A 27,142-nucleotide genomic window follows, 5' to 3' on the forward strand; every position below is an offset into this window, starting at 1 on the left:
AGAGATGGGTTGCAGCTGGAAAGGCATCCGCTGCGTAAAACATGTGCTGGATCAGTTGTGCCTTTATGTCTGAGTGTGTAACAATTGAGAGACAGCAGCTTGAGTTTTGATTCATACTTTACCGTCAACTGTAGACCCCATGTAGACCTCTGTAGTCTGGGCAGAGAGATAGTTTTGCCCTTCAAATGTAAAGTTGACGAAGCAGGTGAGCAGTCCAATCATCTCTGTAGATCTGTCCACCAGCAGAACCTTACTGTTAGACATGTTTAACGGCTGACAGTTCTATAGAGAGAGGATAAAGAGAGATCAGATCAACATAACAAGATATTACAAAGAGCATGTACAGACAGAGCAGAGCAAACAACACTGACACGTGAACCAAGGTTATTTAGCTCAGTTTAATCCATCTTTATGTCTATAGTGTAGATCTATACAATGTGGACTGTGTTAAAGCAGCGTAAACTACAGTTGAAGTAAGAATTATTAGCCCTCCTGTTAAATATTCATTCTTTTATAGATAATTCCAAGTTCTGTTGAACAGAGAGATTTTTATTTCAATAACTAATTACTAATTTCCAATAATCACTGATTTATTTTGTCTTTTTCATGATGACAGCACACAATATTCTCCTAGATATTTTACAAGACACTAGTATTCAGCTTAAAGTTATATTCAAATACCTCTCCTCTGCTCTGATTGGCCAGATGGATTTACTCTGCTCAGATTGGCCAGATAGCTTTACTCTGCTCAGATTGCCTCCTCGGTTATGATTGGCCAGATGGCTTTACTGTGCTCTGATTGGCCAGATGGACTCCTCTGTTATGATTGGCCAGATGGACTCCTCTGTTATGATTGGCCAGATAGCTTTACTCTGCTAAGATTGCCTCCTTGTTATGATTGGCCAGAAGATTCTTTCCTGCTCTGATTGGCCAGATGGACTCCTCTGTTATGATTGGCCAGAATATTCTACTCTGCTCTGATTGGCCAGATGGACTCCTCTGTTATGATAGGCCAGAAGGTTCTTCTCTGCTCTGATTGGCCAGATGGACTCCTCTGTTATGATTTTCCAGAAGATTCTACTCTGCTCTGACTGGCCAGGTGGACTCCTCTGTTATGATTGGCCAGAAGGTTTTTCTCTGCTCTGATTGGCCAGATGGACTCCGCTGTTATGATAGGCCAGAAGGTTCTTTCCTGCTCTGATTGGCCAGATGGACTCCTCTGTTATGATTGGCCAGAATATTCTACTCTGCTCTGATTGGCCAGATGGACTCCTCTGTTATGATAGGCCAGAAGGTTCTTCCCTGCTCTGATTGGCCAGATGGACTCCTCTGTTATGATTGGCCAGAAGGTTCTTCTCTGCTCTGATTGGCCAGATGGACTCCTCTGTTTTGATTGGCCAGATGGCTTAACTCTGCTCTGAGTGGCCAGATGGACTCCTCTGTTATGATTGGCCAGAAGGTTCTTCTCTTCTCTGATTGGCCAAATGGACTCCTCTGTTATGATTCGCCAGATGGCTTAACTCTGCTTTGATTGGCCAGATGGACTCCTCTGTTATGATTGGCTGGAAGATTCTTCTCTGCTCTGATTGGCCAGATGGACTCCTCTGTTATGATTGGCCAGAAGGTTCTTTCCTGCTGTGATTGGCCAGATGGACTCCTCTGTTATAATTGGCCAAAAGGTTCTTCTCCGCTCTGATTGGTCAGATGGACTCCTCTGTTATGATTGGCAAGATAGCTTTACTCTGCTAAGATTGCCTCCTTGTTATAATTGGCCAGAAGATTCTACTCTGCTTTGATTGGCCAGATGGACTCCTGTGTTATGATTGGCCAGAAGGTTCTTCTCTGCTCTGATTGGCCAGATGGACTCCTCTGTTTTGATTGGCCAGATGGCTTAACTCTGCTCTGAGTGGCCAGATGGACTCCTCTGTTATGATTGGCCAGAAGTTTCTTCTCTGTTCTGACTGGCTAGATGGACTCCTCTGTTATGATTGGCCAGAAGGTTCTTCTCTTCTCTGATTGGCCAAATGGACTCCTCTGTTATGATTCGCCAGATGGCTTAACTCTGCTTTGATTGGCCAGATTGACTCCTCTGTTATGATTGGCTGGAAGATTCTTCTCTGCTCTGATTGGCCAGATGGACTCCTCTGTTATGATTGGCCAGAAGTTTCTTCTCTGCTCTGACTGGCCAGATGGACTCCTCTGTTATGATTGGCCAAAAGGTTCTTTTCTTCTGTGATTGGCCAGATGGACTTCTCTGTTATGATTAGCCAGAAGGCTTTACTCTGCTCTGATTAGACAGAAGGATTTACTCGGGTCAGATAGTCTTCCTCTACCCTTATCAGTTTGATGCTTTGTATGCCAAGATTGGCCAGATGTTTTTTTCTCTGCTCTGATTGGTCAGATGGCTCTACTCTGCTCTGATTGGTCGGATAACTATACTCTGCTTTAATTGGCCAGATAACTATACTCTGCTCTGAACTGACAGATGGCCCTCCTCTGTTCTGATTGTCCAGATGGCTTTACTCTGCTCAGGTTGGTCAGATGACTATACTCTGATTGGTCCAATGGCTCTACTTTGCTCTGATTGGTCAGATGGCTAACCAACATCTCCATTACACAAGTCATGAAAAAATATATGAATAAACATTGAGAAGCCCTTTGATAAAACACAGTTGTCAACTCACCACACATTTACAACAGTATTTAACTAGTTTGTGAATGTGACCTATGATTTGCTGGTAATATGTGCATCAGGGTTTACCTTTCGCCAGGTCACTTGTGCTTGAGGGTCTATCTTAAAGATATGAGGAAGAAAACACTCAAGTTTTGCTGTGCTGGTTAATTCATCTTTTCTGTTCCAGTGGGGACATGTTTCATTGCTAACTGAGACCTCAAATATTGTTTCCCAGGTATCATTGCCTTTTCTGAAATATAAAATACACATGAAAATAAAAACTTGATATACTGTATCACAATATATGCATCACAATTTCCTGAACTTATCAAATGCACTGAAGAAAGCTGAAACGGCTTGTTTGTCGAGATCAGCGATGCAATATAACGGTGCCATAAATAAACAGCGTTACTAACGGCGATACTTTTTTCAGTAACGAGTAATCAAATGAATGACCCTGATGAAAAATCCAGCTTAAACCAGCCTAGGCATGTTGGCTGGTTTTAGTTGACCAGCCTGGTTTTAGAGGGGTTTTGGCCATTTCCAGGCTGGTTTCCAGCCATTTCCAGCCTGGTCTTAGCTGGTCAGGCTGGAAAATGACCAGCTAAATCCAGCTAAAACCAGCTTGATCAGCCTGGTTTAAGCTGGATATAGCTGGTTTTGGCTGGGGTTCCAGCCTGGCTAGTTAATAAATGCTGTACAAGGGTTGATCATGATTAGTTCATGTTAGTAAATGCATTAACTAATAAACCTTATTGTAAAGTGTTACCCAAAACTAAATCAAAAGAAACCATGCATTGCCTTGTTACCTGCTGAAACAGGAGTAGGACCCTTGATGAGTGAGGTCAGCAGGCAGAAACCACAGTGTGTTGTCTTTGATATTCATTCCAGTGATACTTTCCAAGCTGCGACTAGGAACACGAGTCCAGCTCACCGTCACATTCTGACTGTCTCTATTGCACTGAAGGTTAAAAGCAAGACCAGCAACAAATGTGTATGTTTTACGATGTGTCAGGTGCGTCACACTCCCTTGAAGAGAAAAAACAAAACAAAAGAAAAATTAGTTCATTAGGGATCATTTAGAGTGCATGAGAAGAGATTAAAATCATGGATGTATTATTTCTTTGTCATTAAAAGTAAGTGTATAACAATAAACACAGATCTGAATTATTTTGCAGTTTACAAGTATCAGTACACCAGGGTGAGGACTAATGACAACACGAATAACACAACCAACAACATCCAATATAAGCCAGTTTTACACGGATTATAGTACATCATTTTAAAGTATAGCTGTATCCGGTCCCTAGAATCTGAAATATTGCACTATTTAAGGCAGCACCATATGTGATTTTTGACGCAACTATGCTTTTTCAAATCCCACACTGCTCACACTGCATTGCATTTGTGTCTTGTAAAAATATATAATGGTTTTAATGGCATACTGTTTAACTTGTTTTAACACTTTGTAGCATGTACCATTATGTACAACATATGAAGAGTTCAGATGCAAAACCCTGTAAATTCATCAAACCTCTTTTCTAGTAAATGAGCATTTTGTATCAGGCTCCTCTGATTAGGTTCAGAAGTTTCAATTTATATGTAATAATAAGGTCATTAGCTGGTAAATAAAATAACTTTTTTTTCAATAATGTCACTGTAGACATTTCTTTGGTTTTTAACAAGGAATATTTTCTTTTGCATCAAAACCAGCTAAACCCACATCTGCTTTTATTGCAAAAACCTCTAAATGCACCTACTGGGACAAGACAGTGCTATTAGCTGAAAATCACTAAAGATGCAATTAGAGAATATTTTACCAAACGTAAAACACATTACACACACCACCTAAAATATATAAATCTGTCAAGTAAGTGGCGGTTCATTCCGCTGCGATAAACCAGGGAAAAAGTAGAAGGAAAATAAATTAATGCATTAATCAGTGTTTCCTCTAAAAAATTTTTTCAGATGTGGCGGCAGGCCTTTATTACACTGATCTATCAACTAGCTGTGGCGTTATTACAATGACAAATGTCGTGAGCGCAGTATTACAAGTCGAGGTCACATTTATGTAATAGCCTACAGCATGCGAATCTCTTTGCTTGTGCGCGATTTCCTCTGCTCTCGCACAAATCTTCTTGCTCTCCCGTAAATATCCACTGCTTAAGCACAGATCTTCTTGTGCGCTCTCAAATAAACACTGCTGAAGTATGATTTAGTGCGTTTATGTAACGAGTATGTCTCCAGCATTTATTAGATTTGCTAGGAATATTTATGAATGTCTCCAATAGACCTTCAGAGTGACTTCAATGCGTCCTGAAGTAAAGTGAAACAGTTATACATCGTGTTTGCTGGCCTCACGCATCAGTCAGTCAGACAGTCAGTCAGCACGTAACCTTAAAGGGTTAAACAAATAACGCACAGCAGTACTAAGGTTACAGTAAAGCTCGCGCTGTTATAATTCACTTACCTTTTAATATGTTTTGGTGCGATTATCACCCGCTATTTAAAAAAAATCAGGACTGAATGTTTTGAATGAGAAGCTGTAATGTAGCCGTGGCGGGATCAATTTTGGCGTGGCACCCTGCCATGGAAGAATGAATGTAGCGGAAACCATGAATCAATAACATTAAAACTGACATTAACTAAATCTTAACAATCTGTTGTCATTTCTCATATTTGTGATTTAGATTTAATGTGAGTACAGCAGTTTAAACATTGTAAACTAAGCTTGTTAGATTCAAATAATGTAGAAACATCAATACCTGTGCATTGTCTATTAATATAAAAAGCTTATCAGATGTATTATGAAGTAATATAAATAATGTATAGTTTTATTGGGGCTGCTCGATTTTGGGAAAAATCATAATCACGATTATTTTGGTCATAATTGTAATCACGATTATTCCAAACGATTATTAGTTGAAGTCAAAATTATTAGCACTCCTGAGAATTTTTAAAAAATAAATATTTCCCAAATGAAGTTTAACAGAGCAAGGAATTTTAACAGTATTTTCTCTGATATTTTTCTTCTGGAGAAAGGCTTATTTGTTTTGTTTTGGCTAGAATAAAAGCAAATTTAAATATTTTGAAACCTCTTTTAAGACCAATATTATTAGCCCCCGATAGGCAATATATATTTTTGATTGTTTGCAGAAGAAACTACTGTTATATAATGACTTGCCTAATTTCCCTAATTAAGCTTTTGAATCACACTTTGAATTTGAATGTTTGTATTTAAAAAAAATATCTACTAAAATATTATGAGCTGTCATCATAGCAAAGATAAAATGAATCGGTTATTAGAAATGAATGATTGAAACTATTATGTTCAGAAATCTTCTTTCCATTAAACAGATTTTGGGGGTAAAAGGTTGCTAAAATTCAAGAGGGCTAATAATTCTAACTTCAACTGCATATAGTATTTTCCTCCCTGCAAAGGAAAGAGAAATAAATACAATAGAATAAAAATATGAAACAAACCGTGCTTTTAGCTTCTTCACCGTAAGAAAAACACTTTAGCTACAAAAGTCTTCAGTCAAGAGCAGAGAGGGATTTTCTCGTTGTTTTATTAATCATGATAAAACAGGCGGCAGCTATTGTGCTCTGTCACTTTAATGGTTTCACTTTCACGTGTCTTTTGATCCTCAACTCGTTTGTTTATTACAAAATGAGGGTTAATATGAATAATCACTAAACACCGCGTTTTGACACCTATTTGAACATTAAAGCGCTCACGTTAAAGACTTTAGATGTGTGTGCTCTCTGCTCGTCACAATGTGCGAATGAGACCAAGTGCAGACCGCATGCTTCTGGCTGTCTGCGCGCCGCACACACATAAGCATGCGGTCTTTCGCGCTGCCTGATTTATACTTCTGCGTCAGGTGACCGGCGTAACCCACGGTGCAGGCAACGCGCGTGGCTGTGCATTTATACTTCTGCGCGCTGTCTCTGTCGGTCTGCATTAACACTTCCGAAACGCTAGTTGGCAGTGAGGTGTAAATGTTCCTCTGTGTCGAGTTTCTTCGCTACTTTTTTGCATTTCCTGAACACTTCTGGGATGTACAAGTGGCTCAAACTCGCTCATTTTGAGGCAGGAACCGGCGGACGTGCAACAACTTTAACTATGAGGTACACACAATACAAAACTTTCCATCCGGAGCTCCTTCACGGGACTCCACACTTGTAAACAATCGCTCGCGCGGCGTCGCGCCATTCACGCGGCTCTCGGTCCTGCCCAGACGCGTCAGCGCTACCAAGCCGACCAATCACAGAGCTTACGCTACGCGTCGTTGCGACGTGTAGTTACATTTTTTGAGAGGTGCACGTCAGTGACGGCGATGGCCACGGCGAAGGGCTATGCGTCAGCACCGTAGCATACGCTGGCGTTTGACGCAGAAGTATAAATCAGCCTTAAGAGCAACAAGTGAGGACAACTGGACAGGGGGCGGTAAATAATGGAATAATCGTTTATCTCGATTAATGGTTTTTCATAATCGTTAAAAGCCATAATCGAAATCGGATTTTCGATTAATTGCACAGCCCTAAGTTTTATAAAATGTATTTATCTAAAAATAGCTTAAAATAGAAAATAAAACACAAGGTAGGCCTACTGGGCAAAAAGGGGATGCCTCTTAGACAATTTTAGAAGCTGTCGTTCCTTCATTCTCACCATTAAGGTCTTGGTCTCTTGTTTATCCTCATAGCATCCATGTGGGATCAAAGAATCTTAACTCTGTCTTTCGTGAAACGCAGTTGCTGTTTAATGTATAGTAAATCTCATTCAAAAGTACTATCACTGTGCAAAAAAAACGTTATGAATGCATGCTAACCTTCCGACTGTACAGTGTGTTTTCTTTTTCTTATGATGCGCAGAGTTTGAGGTAAAGGATGTTTTCATCTGCCATTCACTGACAGTCGGACAGCCTCATCCAGTTCATCAAACTCCATCTTTTAAAATCTAAATCAGAAGTGGATTAAAACTCTTATAAATATCTCATAAAGCCGGCGTACCAGCTCTCTGCCACATGGAAAACATATGATTTGATTCGGGTTTTCTGATTGGTTCTCAGGATATGGTGGCTTTTTCTGTCAAAGGCAGTGATGTTTAGCGGCATTATTTCTGAATTGACGCTGGGATTTAAATGATTTGAAGCAAATTTATTTGTTGATGGCGTAGTACATGCCTAAACATTCACTCAATGTCATTATCTTATTTTTTTGCGGTAGTGTTTTGTGGCTTTTGCATCTAAACTCTTCATATATACAAATATTTCCGTATTTTAAGAGTCTGGGGAGGCGCTGTTACATAATTAGAGATTATTTATTATAGTGGGCGGAGCTAAATCACATCTTTTAATGCACTTTGTTCGCTGCAACTCTTTGATTGGTGGAATTTGTTTGTATGGCATCATGGGAAATGTAGTTTTTCAAAATTACGGTAATTAAATTAAGTTGGATTAATGTGACTAGATGGGGGAGGCGCAGTGGTAAGTACTGTCGCCTCACAGCAAGGTCGCTGGTTCGTTGGCGTGGGTTTCCGCCGGGTGCTCCAGTTTCCCCCACAGTCCAAACCAGGGGTCACCAGCCCTGTTCCTGGAGAGCTACCTTCCTGCAGATTTTAGTTGCAACCCTGACCAAACACACCTGTTTGTAATTATCAAGTGCTGCTTTAGGTACTATTAATTGGTTCAGGTGTGTTTGATCAGGGTTGGGACTATATTCTGCAGGAAGGTAGCTCTCCAGGAACAGGGTTGGTGACCCCTGGTCCAAACACATGCGCTTTAGGTCACAGGTGTCAAACTCAGGCCGCAGCTCTGCACAGTTTAGTTCCAACCCTAATTAAACACACCTGATCAAACTAATTGAGTCCTTCAGGCTTGTTTGAAACTACAGGTAAGTGTGTTGGAGCAGGGTTGGAACTAAACTGTGCAGGGCTTCGGCCCTCCAGGAATTGAGTTTGACACCCCTGCTTTAGGTGAATTGGCTAGGCTAAATTGTCTGTAGTGTATGTGTGTATGTCCTGGTCCTTTAGCAGGTTGAGCGTTGGACTAACGACTCACCTCTTAAAAATTACAAAACACCAACATGGTGCAGCTAAATGTCAACTTACATAAACGGCCCTGGGAGTAAGTAACTAACTAATGGGAATAGATGAGTTCAACACATAATATACAATTAATTATTATTAACATGATTATTATTATTTACTTTTAGCAGATGCTTTTGTATAAAGTGACTTACAATTAAGGGAGGCATTCAGCAAACTTATATGCCAGATAATCCCAATCCAGGGTCATTATAAAAACGTAGTCCCGTGGATGTTTCTGGAGACCATGATTTACATAGCCGGAGGTACATATGGCTGCATTTCATTTTTTCAAGCGAACGCTACGGGGTGGTGTGACGCTGCTCTTCTTCGCGCTCGACTCTATGTGGAGGGCTTTCCTGCAGCAACCAGTTTGTCCGGTTAGCCAGTCGGCGGAGCGGAGACCCGGAGCGGAGCCGGCTGTCAACTAGCTGTTCCAGAAATCAAGTAAGACAAAAACAGACTCCAAAAAATAAAGCGAACGAGTTGATAACAGGGCGAGAATGCGGTGAAATATAAAAACGTGGTCAAAATCAGACGAGGGCTGTTCTTTTTCTGGACGGCTTTTGTAAATCGTTGCTTGGGTTTAGGAAAAGAGGAGGAGGAGGAGGGTGGGTCGGCCGATTGGTCGGCCGCCAGTCAATCTTTCAGTCAGTCAGTAGGACAGACGGTCGCTCGACAGCGGCCTCCGCCGGCTTTATGCGAGAACAGCGCGGGCATGAATGGCGCTAGCGAGAGGTGTTCAAGATGTGAAAAAGGGTGCATAGCGGCCTCTCGTGGATTCAGGAAAACAAAAACTGCACAAATACGTGCCTCCCAGGACGTATTTCGCGGTCTCCAGAAACACCAGCGGGGCTACGTTTCCAGAATGAGCCTGGGCTGGATAATCCATATCAAAACCCAATATTCATTCATTCATTCATTCATTCATTTTCTTGTCGGCTTAGTCCCTTTATTAATCCGGGGTCGCCACAGCGGAATGAACCGCCAACTTATCCAGCAAGTTTTTACGCAGCGAATGCCCTTCCAGCCGCAACCCATCTCTGGGAAACATCCATACACACTTTCACACACACACTCATACACTACGGACAATTTAGCCTACCCAATTCACCTGTACCGCATGTCTTTGGACTGTGGGGGAAACCGGAGCACCCGGAAGAAACCCGCGCGAAGGCAGGGAGAACATGCAAACTCCACACAGAAACGCCAACTGAGCTGAGGTTCGAACCAGCGACCCAGCGACCTTCTTCAGGGCTCAACAATAAGGACTGCCCGGTGGCCCAGGGCCAGCGTGAGAGACGCTTGGGACAGTAGACAGGATCATTACTGGCCCGATTGGGACAGTGCTGCCATGTCACTAACATTTAATTTGTCTTCGACTATTTTTCAATTGCGTGCATTTTAAGTTTGTGCTTTTAAGTCTTTAAACACTACCTTCTCTGTGATGTCGTAAACACCATATTGCTTTCTGGTTCCTCTTCTCTGATTTGATGTTTTGAGCATGCTATTTTTTTCAGTAACCTGGTAACAACCAGTACAGCGAAGAAACAGCAACATGGCAGCAACATCAAATTATAAGGCTAAAAGAAAATGTCTGTTTCTAACATCTTGGAAGCAGACATTTACGTGCGAACATCGCAACAAAAAAATAAAGTGATGTTTTGCAAAGTTTGCCGTCAGTTTGACAAGTCACCCACCTTTTGAATAATTTCGAACCGCAATAAAATACCTCTACATTTTCTATACTGCTCTTTTTGTTTGCATTACACTTTTATTAACAATTTTTTAAGTATTGAAATTTTAGATTCGCAGACTGTATTTTAGACACATTATTTAAAATATGTGGCTAAAACATAGCTATTAACTTACCTTTTTTTTGGGGGGGGGGGGGCGCCAGTAAAAATTTTGGCAGGGCAAGTAAAAATCTGAACCACTTGCTCAATTGGAGCAGTAGAAAAAATCCTTAGCGTTGAACCCTGTTCTTGCTGTGAGACGACAGCACTACCTACTGCGCCACTGCCTCGCCAAAACCAATATTTATTTTTTTATTAAAATTCTTAATTGTTTAATTTAAAAAATGTTTAAGAACAAACCATTTTATTTTTATCAAAAATTCCTTTCTTCCATACAAAACAACTTTTATTTATACTCCAATAAACAAAGGGGACTAAAAGTCCAAAAATTATGCATTTACTGTGTGTTTTTATTAAAATAGTTGATAAAGTAAAAAAGAAAAATAAATAAAGCACATTATTAAAAAATACAAACAAACAAACAAATAAATAAATAGAAATAAACAAACAAACAACAACCTAAACCACTGCAAAATAAAATATGCTCTTATTTTAAAGCAGCTGAATGAACACGCATTATTTCAGCATGCTGGGTTCATTAATATATCCATCTACATCTTCACTCCTCAATAGTGGTTCATTATCATTTTAACCATAACTGTGTGTAGTTTACGTGCACCAAATATTATCAGGAAATCTTCTGTGGTTATAGTTAAATCCAGTAAGAGCCCCTTGCGAGCATCCGTTTAGAAAACCAAAAACCTTTCAGCTTCTCAAACGTTCAAAATGCTGTTCAGAGTAAAATGAGCACACTCTCTGATCTTTTTTTAACCATTGAAAGTATTTTTTTCTCACCTGGAGTTTTGAAAGGTTCAGCAACCGCAGCTGAGGGGAGTGCAATGTGTTTTTGCGGTTAGTTGGTAAACTGAAGCTGTGAACTGGGGAATGTTACTTTAAGGACTGCAATGCATCTGCACATAGTTTGCAACTAAAAAATAAAAGTCAACATAATGTAAGCTTTGTTTAGGATTATGCAAAGGCTAGTAAAATTCTAAAATGTAATTTAATGTATTTTATATGTAATACACTAAATGATTAGAATAGAAAATGCGACGTGGAAAACAACGCAGATATTCTTAACTTGAAAATAAGTTAAAAATAAGTTTTTATGGTACAGTTTTCTATTTAAAAGGATTAATTCTACAATATTTGGATTTTTAATTGTATGGAATAGGGCGACATGATGGCTCAGTGGTTAGCATTGTCGCCTCACAGCAAGAAGGTTGTTTATTTGTGGTCTTTGCATGCTCTTCCCGTGTTGGTGTGGGTTTCCTCCAGGTGCTACATGCGCTGTAGGTGAACTGAATAAACTAAGTTGTCCATATTGTATGTGTGTGAATGAGTGTGTATGGATGTTTCCCAGTTCTGGGTTGCAGTTGGAAGGGCATCCACAGTGTAAAACATTTGCTGGATAAGTTGGCGGTTCATTCCGCTGTGGCGAAGCCTGATAAATAATGGGACTCAGCCAAAGGAAAATTAATAAATGAATGGGATATGGCAAGCTGTATTGGCGCAAAATATTACCAGCTTTACTTGCTATTTTACTAGAAAGAATTAAACTAGAGAGTTCAATAAAATAGTAATAAATTAGTTTACACAGATCTCTAAATATTTTTTAGTAAGAACTCCAACTAGAAAGCTATTTAGTTGATTTCTAATACTAATAAGTCCTAGTAAACTAGAGAGCTCTCTAATCTAGCTGTTATTATAAATAACTCTGCAATTAAATGCAGGTGTAATGTGTTTTATTGCTAATAAAATAAATAACAGAGCTCTGCAATAGTATTTGAACTCTTTGATTGCATTTAGATACGAGTGCAGCTCAGCAAAACACTTATCTCATAATTATTTTTAACCAGCTAGTAGCTAGTTAACTGATAATGACATTGATATCAGTACTGATATACATGTAGTATAGTTATGGGATTAATCTACAATTCAGTGATTATTTAAGGTGTAAATCATATCAGGAATTGTACTATTTATTTCAATATACCTTCAAATGTCTTGCTTTTATTTTGGTATAACATTAAATCAATATTAATCGATATTGATCAGAGTTTGTTGGGATTAAGTGTTCATTTTGTCCATTGAAATATACAACAATGCTATTGAAATACCATTGATTGGTCTATTTTATAGTGAAATATGGATATTATAAAGAATTTTGAGCAAAAAGTGACTTAATTTGATTTGTTTTTATTAAGGACACACAAATACAGGATCTCTTTACTAGTAAATATTCAATTGCAGAGCACTGTAATTAAACAGAATTGGAGTCAATGAAGACATATGACTGGTTAATATAACACAATTAATTTGAAGAGGTCAAAACAGAATTTAATTATAACTGGAATATATACTGTATGCATATATTGATCGATATACAGCTTGATCAGAGTATATTGGGTGTTCATTTTGCCTCTCAAAAACAATACAGTGCCATTGAAATACCACTGATAAGACTATATTAGAGAGATATAAGACTATTATGAAGAATTTTTAGAAAAGTAAAATATGATACAATTAGTTTTTTATGGACACTAAAAATAAAGCTCAAATACTAACCTACATCTCTTTACTAGTTAATATTAAATTGCAGAGTTATTAAACAGAATAGTAGCCAATGAAGACATATGACTGGTTAATATGACAAAATTAATTTAATAGGTCAAAACAGAATTTAATTATAACTGGAATATATACTGTATGCATATATTGATCGATATACAACTTGATCAGAGTATATTGGGTGTTCATTTTGCCTCTCAAAAACAATACAGTGCCATTGAAATACCACTGATAAGACTATATTAGAGTGATATAAGACTATTATGAAGAATTTTTAGAAAAGTAAAATATGATACAATTAGTTTTTTATGGACACTAAAAATAAAGCTCAAATACTAGCCTACATCTCTTTACTAGTTAATATTAAATTGCAGAGTTATTAAACAGAATAGTAGCCAATGAAGACATATGACTGGTTAATATGACAAAATTAATTTAATAGGTCAAAACAGAATTTAATTATAACTGGAATATAAACTGTTTGCATATATTGATCGATATACAACTTGATCAGAGTGTATTGGGTGTTAATTTTGTCCCTCAAAATATAATACAATGCCACTGAAATCCCTGCTGAAGAAAAACATCTTAAACCAGCCTAGGCTGGTTGGCTGGTTTTAGTTGACCAGTCTGGTTTTAGAGGGGTTTTGGCCATTCCCAGGCTGGTTTCCAGCTATTTCCAGCCTGGTCCTAGCTGGTCAGGCTGGGATATGACCAGCTAAAACCAGCTTGACCAGCCTAACTAGACTGGGGGCGCAGTCAAAACCAGAAAAGTTTTTTTTAGAAAATTAAAATATAATACAATTTTTTTTTTTTTTTTTTTTTTTTTTGGACACTAAAAATAAAGCTCAAATACTAGCCAACATCTTTACTAGATAATATTAAATTGCTGAGCTCTAAACAGAATGGGCGTCATGAAGACACTATTTGACAAGGGGTGTTCACTACTTATTAAATTATTGTAATATATTCTTTCTAATTGCAAAGAATCAATTTAATGAGCTCTCGAACTAAATATTTTTAGTTAAAAATAGAAATAAAACAATTACTACGACGAATGACGCTGGAAATGCTAATCTTTAAAGCCAATTCTGCTTGCTATATACGCTAGGACCCCACTCAACGTAGGTTGTAGCCTACATTTTCCACATACAATTACCAAATAAACCCCAGCTAATACTAAAGTCTTATTGAAAACAGCGATCTAGAAGTGAAATCTTACCTGAAATCCAAAGAGCAAAGAGTAAAATCAATCGAAAGTATAACGTGGAAAAATTCATGACGGGTTTTCGCGGCAACAGGATCATGTTGTTATTGTCAGTGCGGTCCGACAGACTCTGAAATAAATGACAACAGAAACAAAAGTAAACCTACTACTCGCTCAAAAACACCATAGCGCTTCGGACAAACATGTTATCCCTTCGTGACAGACATCGGGAAACGAAACACAAACACAGACATGTCTAGCAGTCAAATTGCCCGTTTTATATCACGTCGAAATGAAAGTATTATGGGGTTTTCCAAGACAGAAACATGGAAAAAATGAGTTCTGATCCTCAATAATGCATTTTCCTCAAAGAAAACTGCTCGTTGACAGTTATATAACCACAAAAGTAGGCTTAAACATGCATACATGCTAACTAAAAGTAAAAGAAATAGAAGATTATATTAAAAAGTGCTGAAAATGAAACATTACATAAAGCTGTAGGCTGTAGACGTGTCTTACCTCATGCAGTGTGAGCGCTGAAGAAATGGCGATGCTCTGAAATACTTCTTGGAGTTTCCAGGTCGGCTGTAAATTACTTTACACTGCTTTTTCTTCTCAATACTGCGAGACAGTGGAGAAAACATCATCCCACCCTACATTTGGAAACTTCCTCTCTAAATATTACCAGCTTATTTCCTGATGATAGGCTATTTGTAAAGCTTATTTACAGGCTTTATATAGTAATAGCTGTATACAATAAGGTTAGGTAATGCATTTACTAACATGCATAAACAATACATTTATTACAATGTTCATTTGTGTTAGTTAAAAGTTGTTCACAGATAATTAATGTTAACTACCTATAGGTGAAAAGAAAATGTACTTAAGTTGTACTTTTTTGGACATAATTATCATATTTTAATTGTACTATACTAAGTGCATATTAAATGTGTTAATTTGGATCAACTTCAAGCATATTAGTTGGTATTTTATATATACTCAAGATGAACTTTAAGCTATTTGAAATATGCTGTGTTAAAATGGACATATTTTAAGTACAATTAAAGTTTACTTTTAAAAGTGTATTTTATTTAAAGTACATTTAAATTATATATATATATATATATATATATATATATATATATATATATATATATATATATATATTTATATATACATTTATATATATATATATATATATAAAACCAAACAGGTTGTTTTTTCTACCCTTATTTTTATTTGAATAATAGGTTAATTTGATTCAATTAATACGTTATATTTTTAAATGTAATTGTTAGTTTTCTTTTAAAATCATTAACCACATAAAAAAACAAACCGGTCAATATTGTATTAGCTTTATTTAACATTTTTAAATGTAAATACGCTTTACCTCAAGCTGCATTTAAAACAATTTGTTTCATATTTATGGGTTGCCTGAGAGGTCAAGTTTTTTCTCCAAATTACTTCAATCAATCAATCAATCAATCAATCAAGCCTTTATTTGTCACTACACTTTCGTATAGTGAAAATTGGACCCCCCAGACCATACACAAAACATCACAAACAACTTTTCAGGGGAGACAGATCTTAGGAGGTAGCATTTAGAAACGAAGAAAGATACATTTGGACAGTTAGGCTAAAAAACACCCCCTCAGCTTGCCCTTGATTAGGACAAAGTGAGAAAAGGGAGAAAAACAGCCCTATCTTAGCATAAGCACACCGGCAAGACACAACATAGACAGAGGGGATGGGAACAGGGGTAATGGAAAACAATCCGTTGAGTGCGGGCAGCCAACTGGCCCAGCAGCCATTTCCGGCGCATGTCACAGCCCCGCCCACGCCCCACGTGGGTAAAAGCACACGAAGGCGTTTGGATGGGGATCGGTGGTGAATGTTTATCTGTAGATATGTTTGTGTGTGTGTGAGCCTGCATAGTCCAGAGTCCCGCAGGTGTCCTTGACAGGGGCAGGAATTTCAGAGCGTCTGCTTATCTTGCTTATCCCAGGGAGTTGTTTACTTCCAGCCGAGGCCGTCTGGCAGGAGTAAGAGGAGAGCCGAAAAAAAGACAGTAAGATACTTCCACTTTAGGTCAATATCTGCCAATTTCACAGATATTTAATGTCCATCACTCGTCTCCCGATCTGGCCAAAATTTGTTGCAGAGCCGCTAGCTTCACCTCGATGGTTTCCAGTTTGCGGTCAAGGACCATAGTCTGATTCGCGACCCTACCCATCAGTGTTTCAATCAAGCCGGCCAGCCTAGTGGGGTTTTGAGCTGCGCTGACCGCTTTTATCAGTTTCCGATATCCCAGGGCCCCGCATAAGCCCATCAGCAGAAACCCTGTTATCAAAGTTCCGAATAGGTAGATATCTTCAATATCCTCCAGAGACAGAGCAGCTAGACAGAGGACTCTCCACTTCTCCCACCCGTCCATCACATATCCAGCTGCGAGCGTCCCCGCAGGGCAGCTGGGTTCCCCGGAGCCCAGCGATCTCGTTGAGAAGATGGTGTCAATTGCATTCAGAGACCAGTTGATCAAATCCATAATTCCTTTTTCGTTTGGAAAGCAGGACAAGGAGAGCCTCAGAGATAGAATAAGACGAGACAAGACGTGCTAGCAAGGAGAGATATGGGACGGAGAGGGAAAAAGAGCGACCGCCTTCGCCGAGAGCCAAAGAAGAAAGGACCAAATTGGTACGTACATATGTATTCAAGGTAAAACATATGAAACAATTCACATGCATGAATTTAAAATGCCAAATGTTTTAACATAAAAAAATCATTAACTACAAAAAAAACTCAAGGTTAGTAAAGCTTAAAGTGACATTTAAAGGCTTAACTAGGTTATTTAGATTAACAAGGCAGATTAGGGTAATTGGGCAAGTTATTGTATAATGATGGTTTGTTCTGTAATATATATATATATATATATATATATATATATATATATATATATATATATATATATATAGCTTAAAGAGGCTAATAATTTTGATCTTAAAATGGCTTTAAAAAAAATTAAAACTGCTAGTATTCTAGCCGAAATAAAGTAAATAAGACTTTCTCCAGAAGAAAAAATATTATCAGACATACTGTGAAAATGTTCTTACTCTGTTAAACATCATTTGGAAAATATTTAAAAACAGAAAAAAAATCAAGGGGGGCAAATAATTCTGAGTTTTACTGTACATAAAGTAGTAATTTATAGTAAATACTACACTAATTTTTAACCAAAATGTGTATTATTCTTTATTATAGTATGATTATGTTTAAATCAATTCTACAACATATACGTAGCCTATTAAAAATAGTGAACTGATTAACTGTAATACATACTTTAGGTTTTACTACATAACTTTGATGTATTGTACAATGCTTAAAAACCTCAAGTATTGGGTCATTTGTTTACATTAGTTGTTGTGTTACAGGAGGAAATTTAGAACTAAAGTTCTTGGAAACACTTTAGAATAATGGTCCAGTTAATGTGTTTACTGACATTAACTAAAGATGAATAAACCTGTAAAGTATTTAATAATCATAGTTCAACATTAACTAGTGCATTATTAAAAGCCAATCCTGTGCTTGTTAACATTAGTCAACGCACTCTGAGTCAACGTGAACCATGAACTAATGCTATTTAACTTGAATAACAATAACAAAGATGAATAAATGCTGTATTAAATGCTTATTAATTAGTAAATACATTCATTAACATGAACTAATGGACCATAATTTTAAAGTGTTCTTTAGAATGATTCAAAAACTCTAGCGTTTGCATTTACTGTAATATACTATCGTATGATCTCATGCTGTTCCCGTTTTTGGAGAACCAGAAAAAATAACATTCTGTGAATGTTTTCAGAGATTACTTTTAAAGATTACTGAAATAACCTTCCCAGAAGGATGAAGAAAGGTTTATTCTTAGTAAAAACAATTGGAGATTGCACCAGACTATGACAGACATTTTAGTACAGCCATTCAGAAGCACAGAATATGCACTCACTCACGAAATGGTAGTTTATTAATATAATTAATACATAAACCTCTTTACATGATTAAATGTAGATGCTGGATCACTGATATTTGTTGGTTTGCACTGTTACTGTTCTACAGTTCGATTTCAGGCGATTATTTTATTTTCCAGATCTGAGGTGAACTATCTGCTGCTGCTTTCAGTAGTATGGCAATAAATGTCAAAGTGGCATTCAAACTCACATTATTAGCATTTAACACTGAATAAAGCACATGAGCTGTACCTGAGCTGATTATCCTGTTGCTCACCTACAAGAAATTGAAGCCGTTTCTAAAATAGAAATTTCAGGTGTTTGGTTAGGACAAAAACACCTTTTAATATAGAAAATATTCCTTTATAATATTGCGTGCCATTGCTTTTAGTTAAAAAACTTTTCAAATCAGCCTTTAGGTTCGATAGTGAGGCACACTCATGCCAATCTGGCAACCTGCGCTTGCATGGAGCCAAGTGAAAACGTGTTTTGATCCAAGAGTGCAATACCTAGTTCAACCACTGGGTGTCAAACTTACATACTGCACCTTTAGCTTATTAATAAATTTAGTCTTATCATTATACATATTTAAATATATATAAAAATATTGCTGCTGAAAGATAGACCACTGTGCAAAGACGTGAAAACAATATCATGTTTGCACACCTAATTTTGGTCAAATGTGATTGACAAACATCTATTTTTGATTCCCTGAAAATGCTGACTTTGACATCTTTTTTATTTTCAATGTTTTCCAAACCTCCAGTATTGATATATTTATATTTAATGGGTGACTTATTTGAGTATTTGGTATTTGGCAAGTTTCTTTTTAAATTTCTTCCTCTATTAAACACAAATGTTGTAAACTGGTAACCATTGCCATCAGTAGAAAGAAAAACAAATACTATGGAAGTCAATAAGTCAATAGCAACCAGTTTTCTACAGTCTTGAAAATATCTGCTTTTGGGTTCAGCAGTTGAAAACAAACAAGAAAAGCATGAGTAAATGATGGCAGAATTTTCATTTTTGGCCGAACTCTCCCTTTAAAGAGCCCAGTAGCAGTATTTTTGATAACAAATTTGCATTGATAATTAAACAATTAATAATGTAGCGAGACATCATCAAGTAAATTTTGCAACAAAAAATACTTTCAGATATTTTAAATCATTTTTTATTCAAGTATTTGTGTGTGTTTATTTTTAGTAGATTATTCCACTTATTTAATTTACTGTAATTTATTTTATCAATTGTTTTGTGCCCCAAATGTTCCATAATGTCCATGTTAACAATGAAAATCAAAGCATCATATTCTTGAGTAAGCCTAGATGTTTTTCAGCAGACTTATTTGAGTATTTGGTATTTGGCAAGTTTCTTTTTTTATTTCTTCTTCTATTAAACACAAGTATTGTAAATTGGTAACCATTGCCATCCGGTGAAAGAAAAACAAATACTATAGAAGTCAATGGCAACCAGTTTTCTACAGTTTTGAAAATATCTGCTTTTGGGTTCAGCAGATGAAAACAAACAAGAAAAGCACGAGTAAATGATGGCAGAATTTTTGGCTGAACTCTCCCTTTATAGAGCCTAGCAGTATTTTTAATAACAAATTTGCATTGATAATTAATTAGATTAATAACGTAGTGAGACATCATCAAGTAAATCTTGCAACAAAAAATACTTTCAGATATTTTTAATCATTTTTTTTCAAGTATTTGTGTGTGTTTATTTTTAGTAGAATATTCCACTTATTTAATTTACTGTAATTTATTTTATCAATTGGTTCATGCCCCAAATGTTCTATAATGTACATGTTAATAATAAAAATCGAAGCATCAACAAAAATAAATTCATCCTGAGAAATATTCTTGAGTAAGCTAAATATGTTTTTAGCAGATTCAGCAGACTTATTTGAGTATTTGGTATTTGGCAAGTTTATTTTTTGATTTCTTCTTCTATTAAACACAAATGTTGTAAACTGGTAACCATTGCCATCCGGTGAAAGAAAAACAAATGCTATAGAAGTCAATGGCAACCAGTTTTCTACAGTCTTGAAAATATCTGCTTTTGGGTTCAGCAGATGAAAACAAACAAGAAAAGCACGAGTAAATGATGGCAGAATTTTCATTTTTGGCTGAACTCTGCCTTTAAAGAGCCCAGTAGCAGAATTTTTGACAACAATTTTGCATTGATAATTAATCAGATTAATAACGTAGTGAGACATCATGAAGTAACTTTTGCAACAAAAAATACTTCAAATATTTTTAATTGTTTATTTTTTGTCAAGTATTTGTGTGCGTTTTTATTTTTAGTAGACAATTCCACTTATTTAATTTACTGTAATTTATTTTATCAATTGTTTCGTGCCCCAAATGTTCAATAATGTCCATGTTAACAATGAAAATCAAAGCATCAACAAAAATAAATTCATCCTGAGAAATATTCTTAAGCAAGCCAAAGATGTTTTATTTAATATGTTTAACCTGACTGTCCTCTAATTCATGCAGCACAGAACAGAAAGCTGTGGATTATTATCTGGGTCAGGCTTTGTGGTCGCTTTACCTTTCTGTAAATCTCCTCTGGTTTGAAAGTAAAGTGTGTCATTTCTGAACATCTAGCAAGCGAACAGAAGGTCAAACCAAAGACTGCCTTCAAACAGGTTTCATCTGTCGACAGAGAGTCCCGTCTGACGAGCAGAACAACAAAAACAGCAAACAGACTTCATAATGTACATTAAAAAGGAAAGAGTATATACACAAGCGACGTACAGTGTGACTGCAAAAATTTAATTTAGTGCTACACTCTAAACAATTCTGGGTTGTTTAACCCAATGTTGGGTCAAACTTGTACAAACCCAATACTTGAGTTTCAATATGCAAGTAAAATTAATGGGATAGTTCTCCAAGATCTGAAAAATCTGTCACCATTCTTGATCCAAACCAGTTTGACTACCTTTCCTATGTTTAACACAGAAGAAGATATACTGAATAAAAGAAGATATTTTGAAGAATGTTGAAAACCTGTTACCACAGTACAGTAGGTGTTTTTTCCACTATGGAAGTCAATGGTTACAGGTTTTCAACATTCTTCAAAGCATCTTCTTTAGTGTTCAACAGAATAAAGAAATCCATAGAGGGTTGTAATGTCTTCAGAGATAGTAAATAGTGAGTAAATTGTCATTTTTAGGGGTGAACTAGCCCTTTAAATTGACAAAAGGTTAACTTAGCATTAGGTTCGTCCATGTAGGTTAAAAAAAACAGTATTTTTAGGGTGTAAACTGACTAGTGCACATGCCACAAAAACCCATTAGATCCCATTTTAAAATTATATACACAATTTCTGCATGTGTTTCATATATTATACACTTGACATCATTTTTTACAGCAGTTTCTTGTTCATGCCTACACCACGGCTGGCATGCAAGAGTTTCAAATCCCACATTTTGACGCACCTCGCATTTAAACATGCAAATAAATCAGTGAATCACATCCGCTTTGCTTTCAGAAGAGACGTCTCTTTAGTGCCTTCCCATAGAAAGTTTTGTGGTTGATTTGTTTAGGTTATAATCAAAGCTTGGGTTCTAAAGTAAAAGTCCCATTCATTTTATTAATAACAAGGCAAACATTTTGCAAGGTATTTCCCAGCAGTGTGTGATTGAAGCAAAACAATTGGGGTGAAAAACTCTCAACGGCAATTTTCCATCGATTAATTTGGGGAAATATTGCAAAGTCATTTGTTTAATGCACACACACACACATACACACACACACACTCCAGTTATATATTTGACAATAGACAGATATTTAAATATCCATAATATTGCTGCTGAAAGATAGTCCACTGTGCAAAGACATATGAAAATGACATGTGGTCGACAAACATGTATTTTTAGTCCCCTGAAAGTGCTGACTTTGATGCCATAGATGACATATTTTTAAATAATGATTTACAAACCATGAGTAATGGTATATATTGATATATAAACATAATATTTAGAGGGTGACTTTTTTTGAGTGGTATTTATTATCTGGTCATAGCAATTTTCCATTTTTTTTTTTTTACTTCTATTAAACACAAATGTTGAAAATAGGTAACCATAGCCATTAGTAGAAGAAAACCATTGCCATCAGTAGAAAGAAAAACAAATACTATGGAAGTCAATTGCAACCAGTTTGATACAGTGTTGAAAATATCTGCTTTTGGGTTCAGCAGAAGAAAAAAAGCAGAAGAAAAGCTTGAGTAAATGATGACAATTTCATAAACTGGCTGACATATCCCTTTAAAGAGTCTAATAACAGTATTTTTGATAAAAAAATTTGCATTGATAATTATGCTGCATTCATGAGCTGCTTTTTGAAAATAGTTTTACAAATAATAATAATAATAATAACTAAATAAATTCTGCTAAAATGTAAAAATAAATTCTGCAAAAATTCTGAAATAAATTCTGCAAAAATTCTGAAATAAATTCTGCTAAAATAAAAAAAATAAATTCTGCAAAAATTCTGAAATAAATTCTGCTAAAATAAAAAAATAAATTCTGCAAACATTCTAAAATAAATTCTGCTAAAATGTAAAAATTAATTCTGCAAAAATTCTGAAATAAATTCTGCTAAAATTCTGAAATAAATTCTGCTAAAATTCTGAAATTAATTCTGCTAAAATTCTGAAATAAATTCTGCTAAAATGTAAAAATAAATTCTGCAAAAATTCTGAAATAAATTTTGCTAAAATGTAAAAATAAATTCTGCAAAAATTCTGAAATAAATTCTGCTAAAATTATGAAATTCTGCAAAAATTTGGAAAAAAATTCTGCAAAAATTTGGAAGTATATTCTGCTGAAATTTGGAAATAAGTTCTGCTGAAATTCTGAAATAAATTCTGCTGAAATACGGAAATAAATTCTGATAAAATTCAGAAATAAATTCTGCTAAAATTATTAAATAAATTCTGCTAAAGTAGGCGGTCCATTAACATCACATTACACTGATTTGAAATAAACTCAACTTCAACTGTGACAACTGAGCTGAAGCAGTTTCAGTTTACAAGAACGTCTATATAAAGCTACTTTTACAATCTACATCGTTAAAGTGCTATAGAAATAAAGATGACTTGAAACCTAACATCTCCTGAAAAAAGTATTTTTTTTAAAGTTGTTTATATATTTAAAAAAAGCATTATTTGAGGATTTGTTTAATAAGAAAAGACAGAAAAGAATGCAATGTTGCAACGTCTCCCGAAAAGTGTCTTTTCCCCTCCACCTCCAGAGTATGAACCCCGAGTACAGCATCTGCATCCAGTGGTAATCTAAAAGCTGAACCAGTTTCTTTCTTTTCCTCTGACGGGCATGCGAAAGCTAAACTCTTCATTTGCACATTTACTCACTTTGCACACTTAATTTGCACAAGCTTACTATTAACTTTCAAATCAGGAATAACCAATGACATTAAACAACAGCTCTCTCTATATTTTCATTCATAAAAGCTCGAATGACAAAAAATCAACAAAAACTCAAGTCTGGTCAGAGCCACTCCCCCTGAGAATTGTCCATCTCTGATTGGCTCCTGCACTAGAGGGCGGGGCTTCATATTGCCATATTGACTGTTACACTTTCCCCCATTTAAAACTATACAAGTGACATGTCCTGTGTCTGCTATAATCTTTGAAAGAGTGCAATATTGCATTTATGAGCAGTTTTTTTGCAAAAGAAATTCTGCTCAAGCACTGGGCGTCCCATTAAAATTAACCTAACGTCTCCTGAAAAGTGTCTTTTCCCTCCACGTCCAGAGTATAAACCCCAGCATATGCATCCAGTGTTAATCTAGAAGCTGAACCAGTTTCTGTCTTTGGCTTTTCCCCTGATGGGCATGTTGAAGCTAAACACTTAAATTGCAGAGTCAAAGTCCCTTTAAGGAAGGGGTGTCCAAACTCGGTCATGGAGGGCCGGTGTCCTGGAGAGTTAAGCTCAAACCCTAATCAAACACACCTTAACAAGCTAATCAAGCCCTCAAGATATACTAGAAACATCCTGGCAGGTCTGTTGAAGCAAGTTGGAGCTAAACTCAGTAGGACGCCGGCCCTCCAGGACCGAGTTTGGACACCACCCCTGCTTTAGGGCAAGTCATCTCACTTGGTGGCCATCTTTGAAACATCTCTCAGGCAGTATATTTAAATGGAGAGACATCAAACTCTCCAAAACTGCTAGCCAAGCTTACTATTAACTTTCATATCAGGAATCACCAATGAAATTAAACAACAGCTCTCTCTATAGTTTCATTCATAAATGCTTGAATCACACAAAATCTGCAGAAACTCGCTTCTGGTCAGAGCCACTCCCCCTGAAAATTGTCTGTCTCTGATTGGTTCCTGCATTAGAGGGCGGAGGTTTATTCACCATATTGACTGTTACACTTTCCCCCATTTAAAGCTATACGAGTGACACGTTTTATGTCTTCTACAATCTTTGAAAGAGAGCAATATTGCATTTATGAGCAGTTTTTTTTTGCAAAAGAAATTCTGCTGAAGAACTGGGCGTCCCATTAAAATTAACCTAACGTCTCCTGAAAAGTGTCTTTTCCCTCCACCTCCAGAGTATAAACCCCAGCATATGCATCCAGTGTTAATCTAGAAGCTGAACCAGTTTCTGTCTTTGGCTTTTCCTCTGATGGGCATATGGAAGCTAAACACTTAATTTGCAGAGTCAAAGTCCCTTTAAGGCAGGGGTGTCCAAACTCGGTCATGGAGGGCCAGTGTCCTGGAGAGTTAAGCTCAAACCCTAATCAAACACACCTTAACAAGCTAATCAAGCCCTCAAGATATACTAGAAACATCCTGGCAGGTCTGTTGAAGCAAATTGGAGCTAAACTAAGTAGGACGCCGGCCCTCCAGGACCGAGTTTGGACACCACCCCTGCTTTAGGGCAAGTCATCTCACTCGGTGGCCCTCTTTAAAATACCTCTCGGGCAGTATATTTAAATGGAGAGACATCAAACTCTCCAAAACTGCTAGCCAAGCTTACTATTAACTTTCATATCAGAAATCACCAATGAAATTAAACAACAACTCTCTCTATAGTTTCATTCATAAATGCTTGAATCACACAAAATCTGCAGAAACTCACTTCTGGTTCGAGCCACTCCCCCTGAAAATTGTCTGTCTCTGATTGGTTCCTGCATTAGAGGGCGGAGCTTTATTCACCATATTGACTGTTACACTTTCCCCCATTTAAAGCTATACGAGTGACACGTTTTGTGTCTTCTACAATCTTTAAAAGAGTGCAATATTGCATTTATGAGCAGTTTTTTTTTTGGCCCTCTTTGAAATACCTCTCGGGCAGTAGATTTGAATGGGGAGACATCAAACTCTCCAAAACTGCTTGCCAAGCTTACTATTAACTTTCATATCAGGAATCACCAATGAAATTAAACAACAGCTCTCTCTATAGTTTCATTCATAAATGCTTAAATCACACAAAATCTGCAGAAACTCACTTCTGGTTCGAGCCACTCCCCCTGAGAATTGTCTGTCTCTGATTGGCTCCTGCACTAGAGGGCGGGGCTTCATATTGCCATAATGACTTTGAAACTTTCCCCTATTTAAAACTTTACAAGTGACATGTCTTGTGCAATGTATAGTCTTTTATAAAGAGTGCAATGTTGCACTTAACTAAAGAAAAAACGAAAGAAATTCTGCAAAAGAAGTGGGCGTCCCCTGAAAAGTGTCTTTCTCCCTCCACCTCCAGACTGTTAACCCTGAGTACAGCATCTGCATCCAGTGTTAATCTAGAAGCTGAACCAGTTTCTGTCTTTAGCTTTTCCTCTGACGGGCATGTGGAAGCGCACCTCCTTCCAGAAGCGTTCCGAGGGCTGCAGAGAGCTGGTCCGCTCCTCTGATCGCCTGTCCTGGATCGCCCACCCCCACCTCCTCCTCCTCTTCCAGGCTTGTAGAACACCCTGTTTGTCCTTTAGCAGGCGTATGGCAAGTGGCAGGCACAGCGGGTCCCGGATCTCCTCCAGCTCCAGCAGGACGATGCTCATGGAGTGATCAACAAGTGCACGGTGGAGCCCCGTCTGCTGCTCCGCCCATTCCTGCGCCTCGGGACTGCAGAGGGAAGAGGCCGTGTAGAGGAGCAGCAGACGCCGGCAGCGGCTCAGAGCCTCCTGCACCACATCCACCACAGCTGCAGAAACACACAGGAGGAGATTAAAACACACACAAAAAAAAAAATCTAAACTAACCATATTATGGTGTTAGCTCACATTGCTGGTTTTGTGATAAACAATTCATCTGGTCACGTCATAAAAAAAAAAACATGTTTGCTCTTGTAATCTTGAATGAAAATCTGAAAATGCACTTCCTGTTTGTTTTCGGTTAAATTCTCAGATTATGGGCCCTATCATACACCACGCAATACTTGTTTGCTAGTTTCAGCTCGGCGCAAGAGTCGTTTTGAGGCGTTGCGCTACGCTGTTTAAATAGCAAATGCATTAGCGCTCATTTGTGCGCCCATAGGCGTTCTGGTCTAAAAAGGAAGGCGTTCTGAAGCGCATTGTTGGCGCGTTGCTATTTTGAGAAACTATAATAGATTTTTCATTAGACCAAAACTAACCCGGTCTAAAGTCCGGCGCAGAGTTGCGCCTCGCTTACCCACTGCTTAATACACACAAGATGTAAAGCAATACAAAATATCTTTACATATGAAAAAAATGTAAATATTAAGGATATATATATATATATATATATATA

The 27,142-nt window shown here is 37.1% G+C and overlaps 2 protein-coding genes and 3 long non-coding RNA genes across 23 annotated transcripts in view; 2 read left to right on the forward strand and 3 right to left on the reverse strand.

Annotated features, from left to right (window-relative positions):
* The window catches only part of il1rl2 (interleukin 1 receptor-like 2), a 30,931-nt gene extending 15,910 nt beyond the window's left edge, over positions 1-15,021 (reverse strand). For 6 of the 7 annotated variants that reach the window (XR_015499999.1, XR_015500002.1, XR_015500001.1 and 3 more), the window contains exons 1-5: positions 14,916-15,021; positions 14,412-14,526; positions 3,484-3,703; positions 2,762-2,924; positions 123-282 (exon numbers count right to left, since the gene is read on the reverse strand). Coding sequence is in view for 1 of the 7 variants with exons in the window: in XM_087268542.1 (XP_087124668.1) it covers positions 123-282; positions 2,762-2,924; positions 3,484-3,703; positions 14,412-14,496 (628 nt within the window). In the remaining 6 variants the exon portion in view is untranslated. Of the gene's footprint in view, positions 1-122; positions 796-921; positions 1,870-2,061; positions 2,925-3,483; positions 3,704-14,411; positions 14,527-14,915 lie in introns of those variants that run through there. The other variant, XR_015500004.1, reaches the window with a different exon arrangement.
* The window catches only part of LOC147835447 (uncharacterized), a 479,758-nt gene that overhangs the window by 304,144 nt on the left and 148,472 nt on the right, over positions 1-27,142 (reverse strand). The window lies entirely within an intron of this gene.
* LOC147842463 (uncharacterized) overlaps positions 1-27,142 on the forward strand; it is a 758,429-nt gene that overhangs the window by 161,806 nt on the left and 569,481 nt on the right. The window lies entirely within an intron of this gene.
* LOC147835450 (uncharacterized) lies at positions 20,320-22,591 on the forward strand. The gene is made up of 3 exons (XR_015500079.1): positions 20,320-21,408; positions 21,504-21,639; positions 21,683-22,591. It is a non-coding gene; the product is annotated as an uncharacterized LOC147835450 (long non-coding RNA).
* The window catches only part of zmp:0000000936, a 55,787-nt gene continuing 49,484 nt past the window's right edge, over positions 20,840-27,142 (reverse strand). The window contains exons 11-14 of one of the 13 annotated variants that reach the window (XR_015499990.1): positions 24,856-26,576; positions 23,260-24,057; positions 21,512-23,170; positions 20,840-21,417 (exon numbers count right to left, since the gene is read on the reverse strand). Coding sequence is in view for 1 of the 13 variants with exons in the window: in XM_087268532.1 (XP_087124658.1) it covers positions 26,179-26,576 (398 nt within the window). In the remaining 12 variants the exon portion in view is untranslated. Of the gene's footprint in view, positions 26,577-27,142 lie in introns of all 13 variants that reach the window. The other 12 variants (XR_015499987.1, XR_015499989.1, XR_015499985.1 and 9 more) reach the window with 12 other exon arrangements.

This window comes from Danio rerio, chromosome 9 (assembly GCF_052040795.2).
Source record: "Danio rerio strain M-AB ecotype USA chromosome 9, GRCz13ab, whole genome shotgun sequence".
Lineage (NCBI taxonomy): Eukaryota > Metazoa > Chordata > Actinopteri > Cypriniformes > Danionidae > Danio > Danio rerio.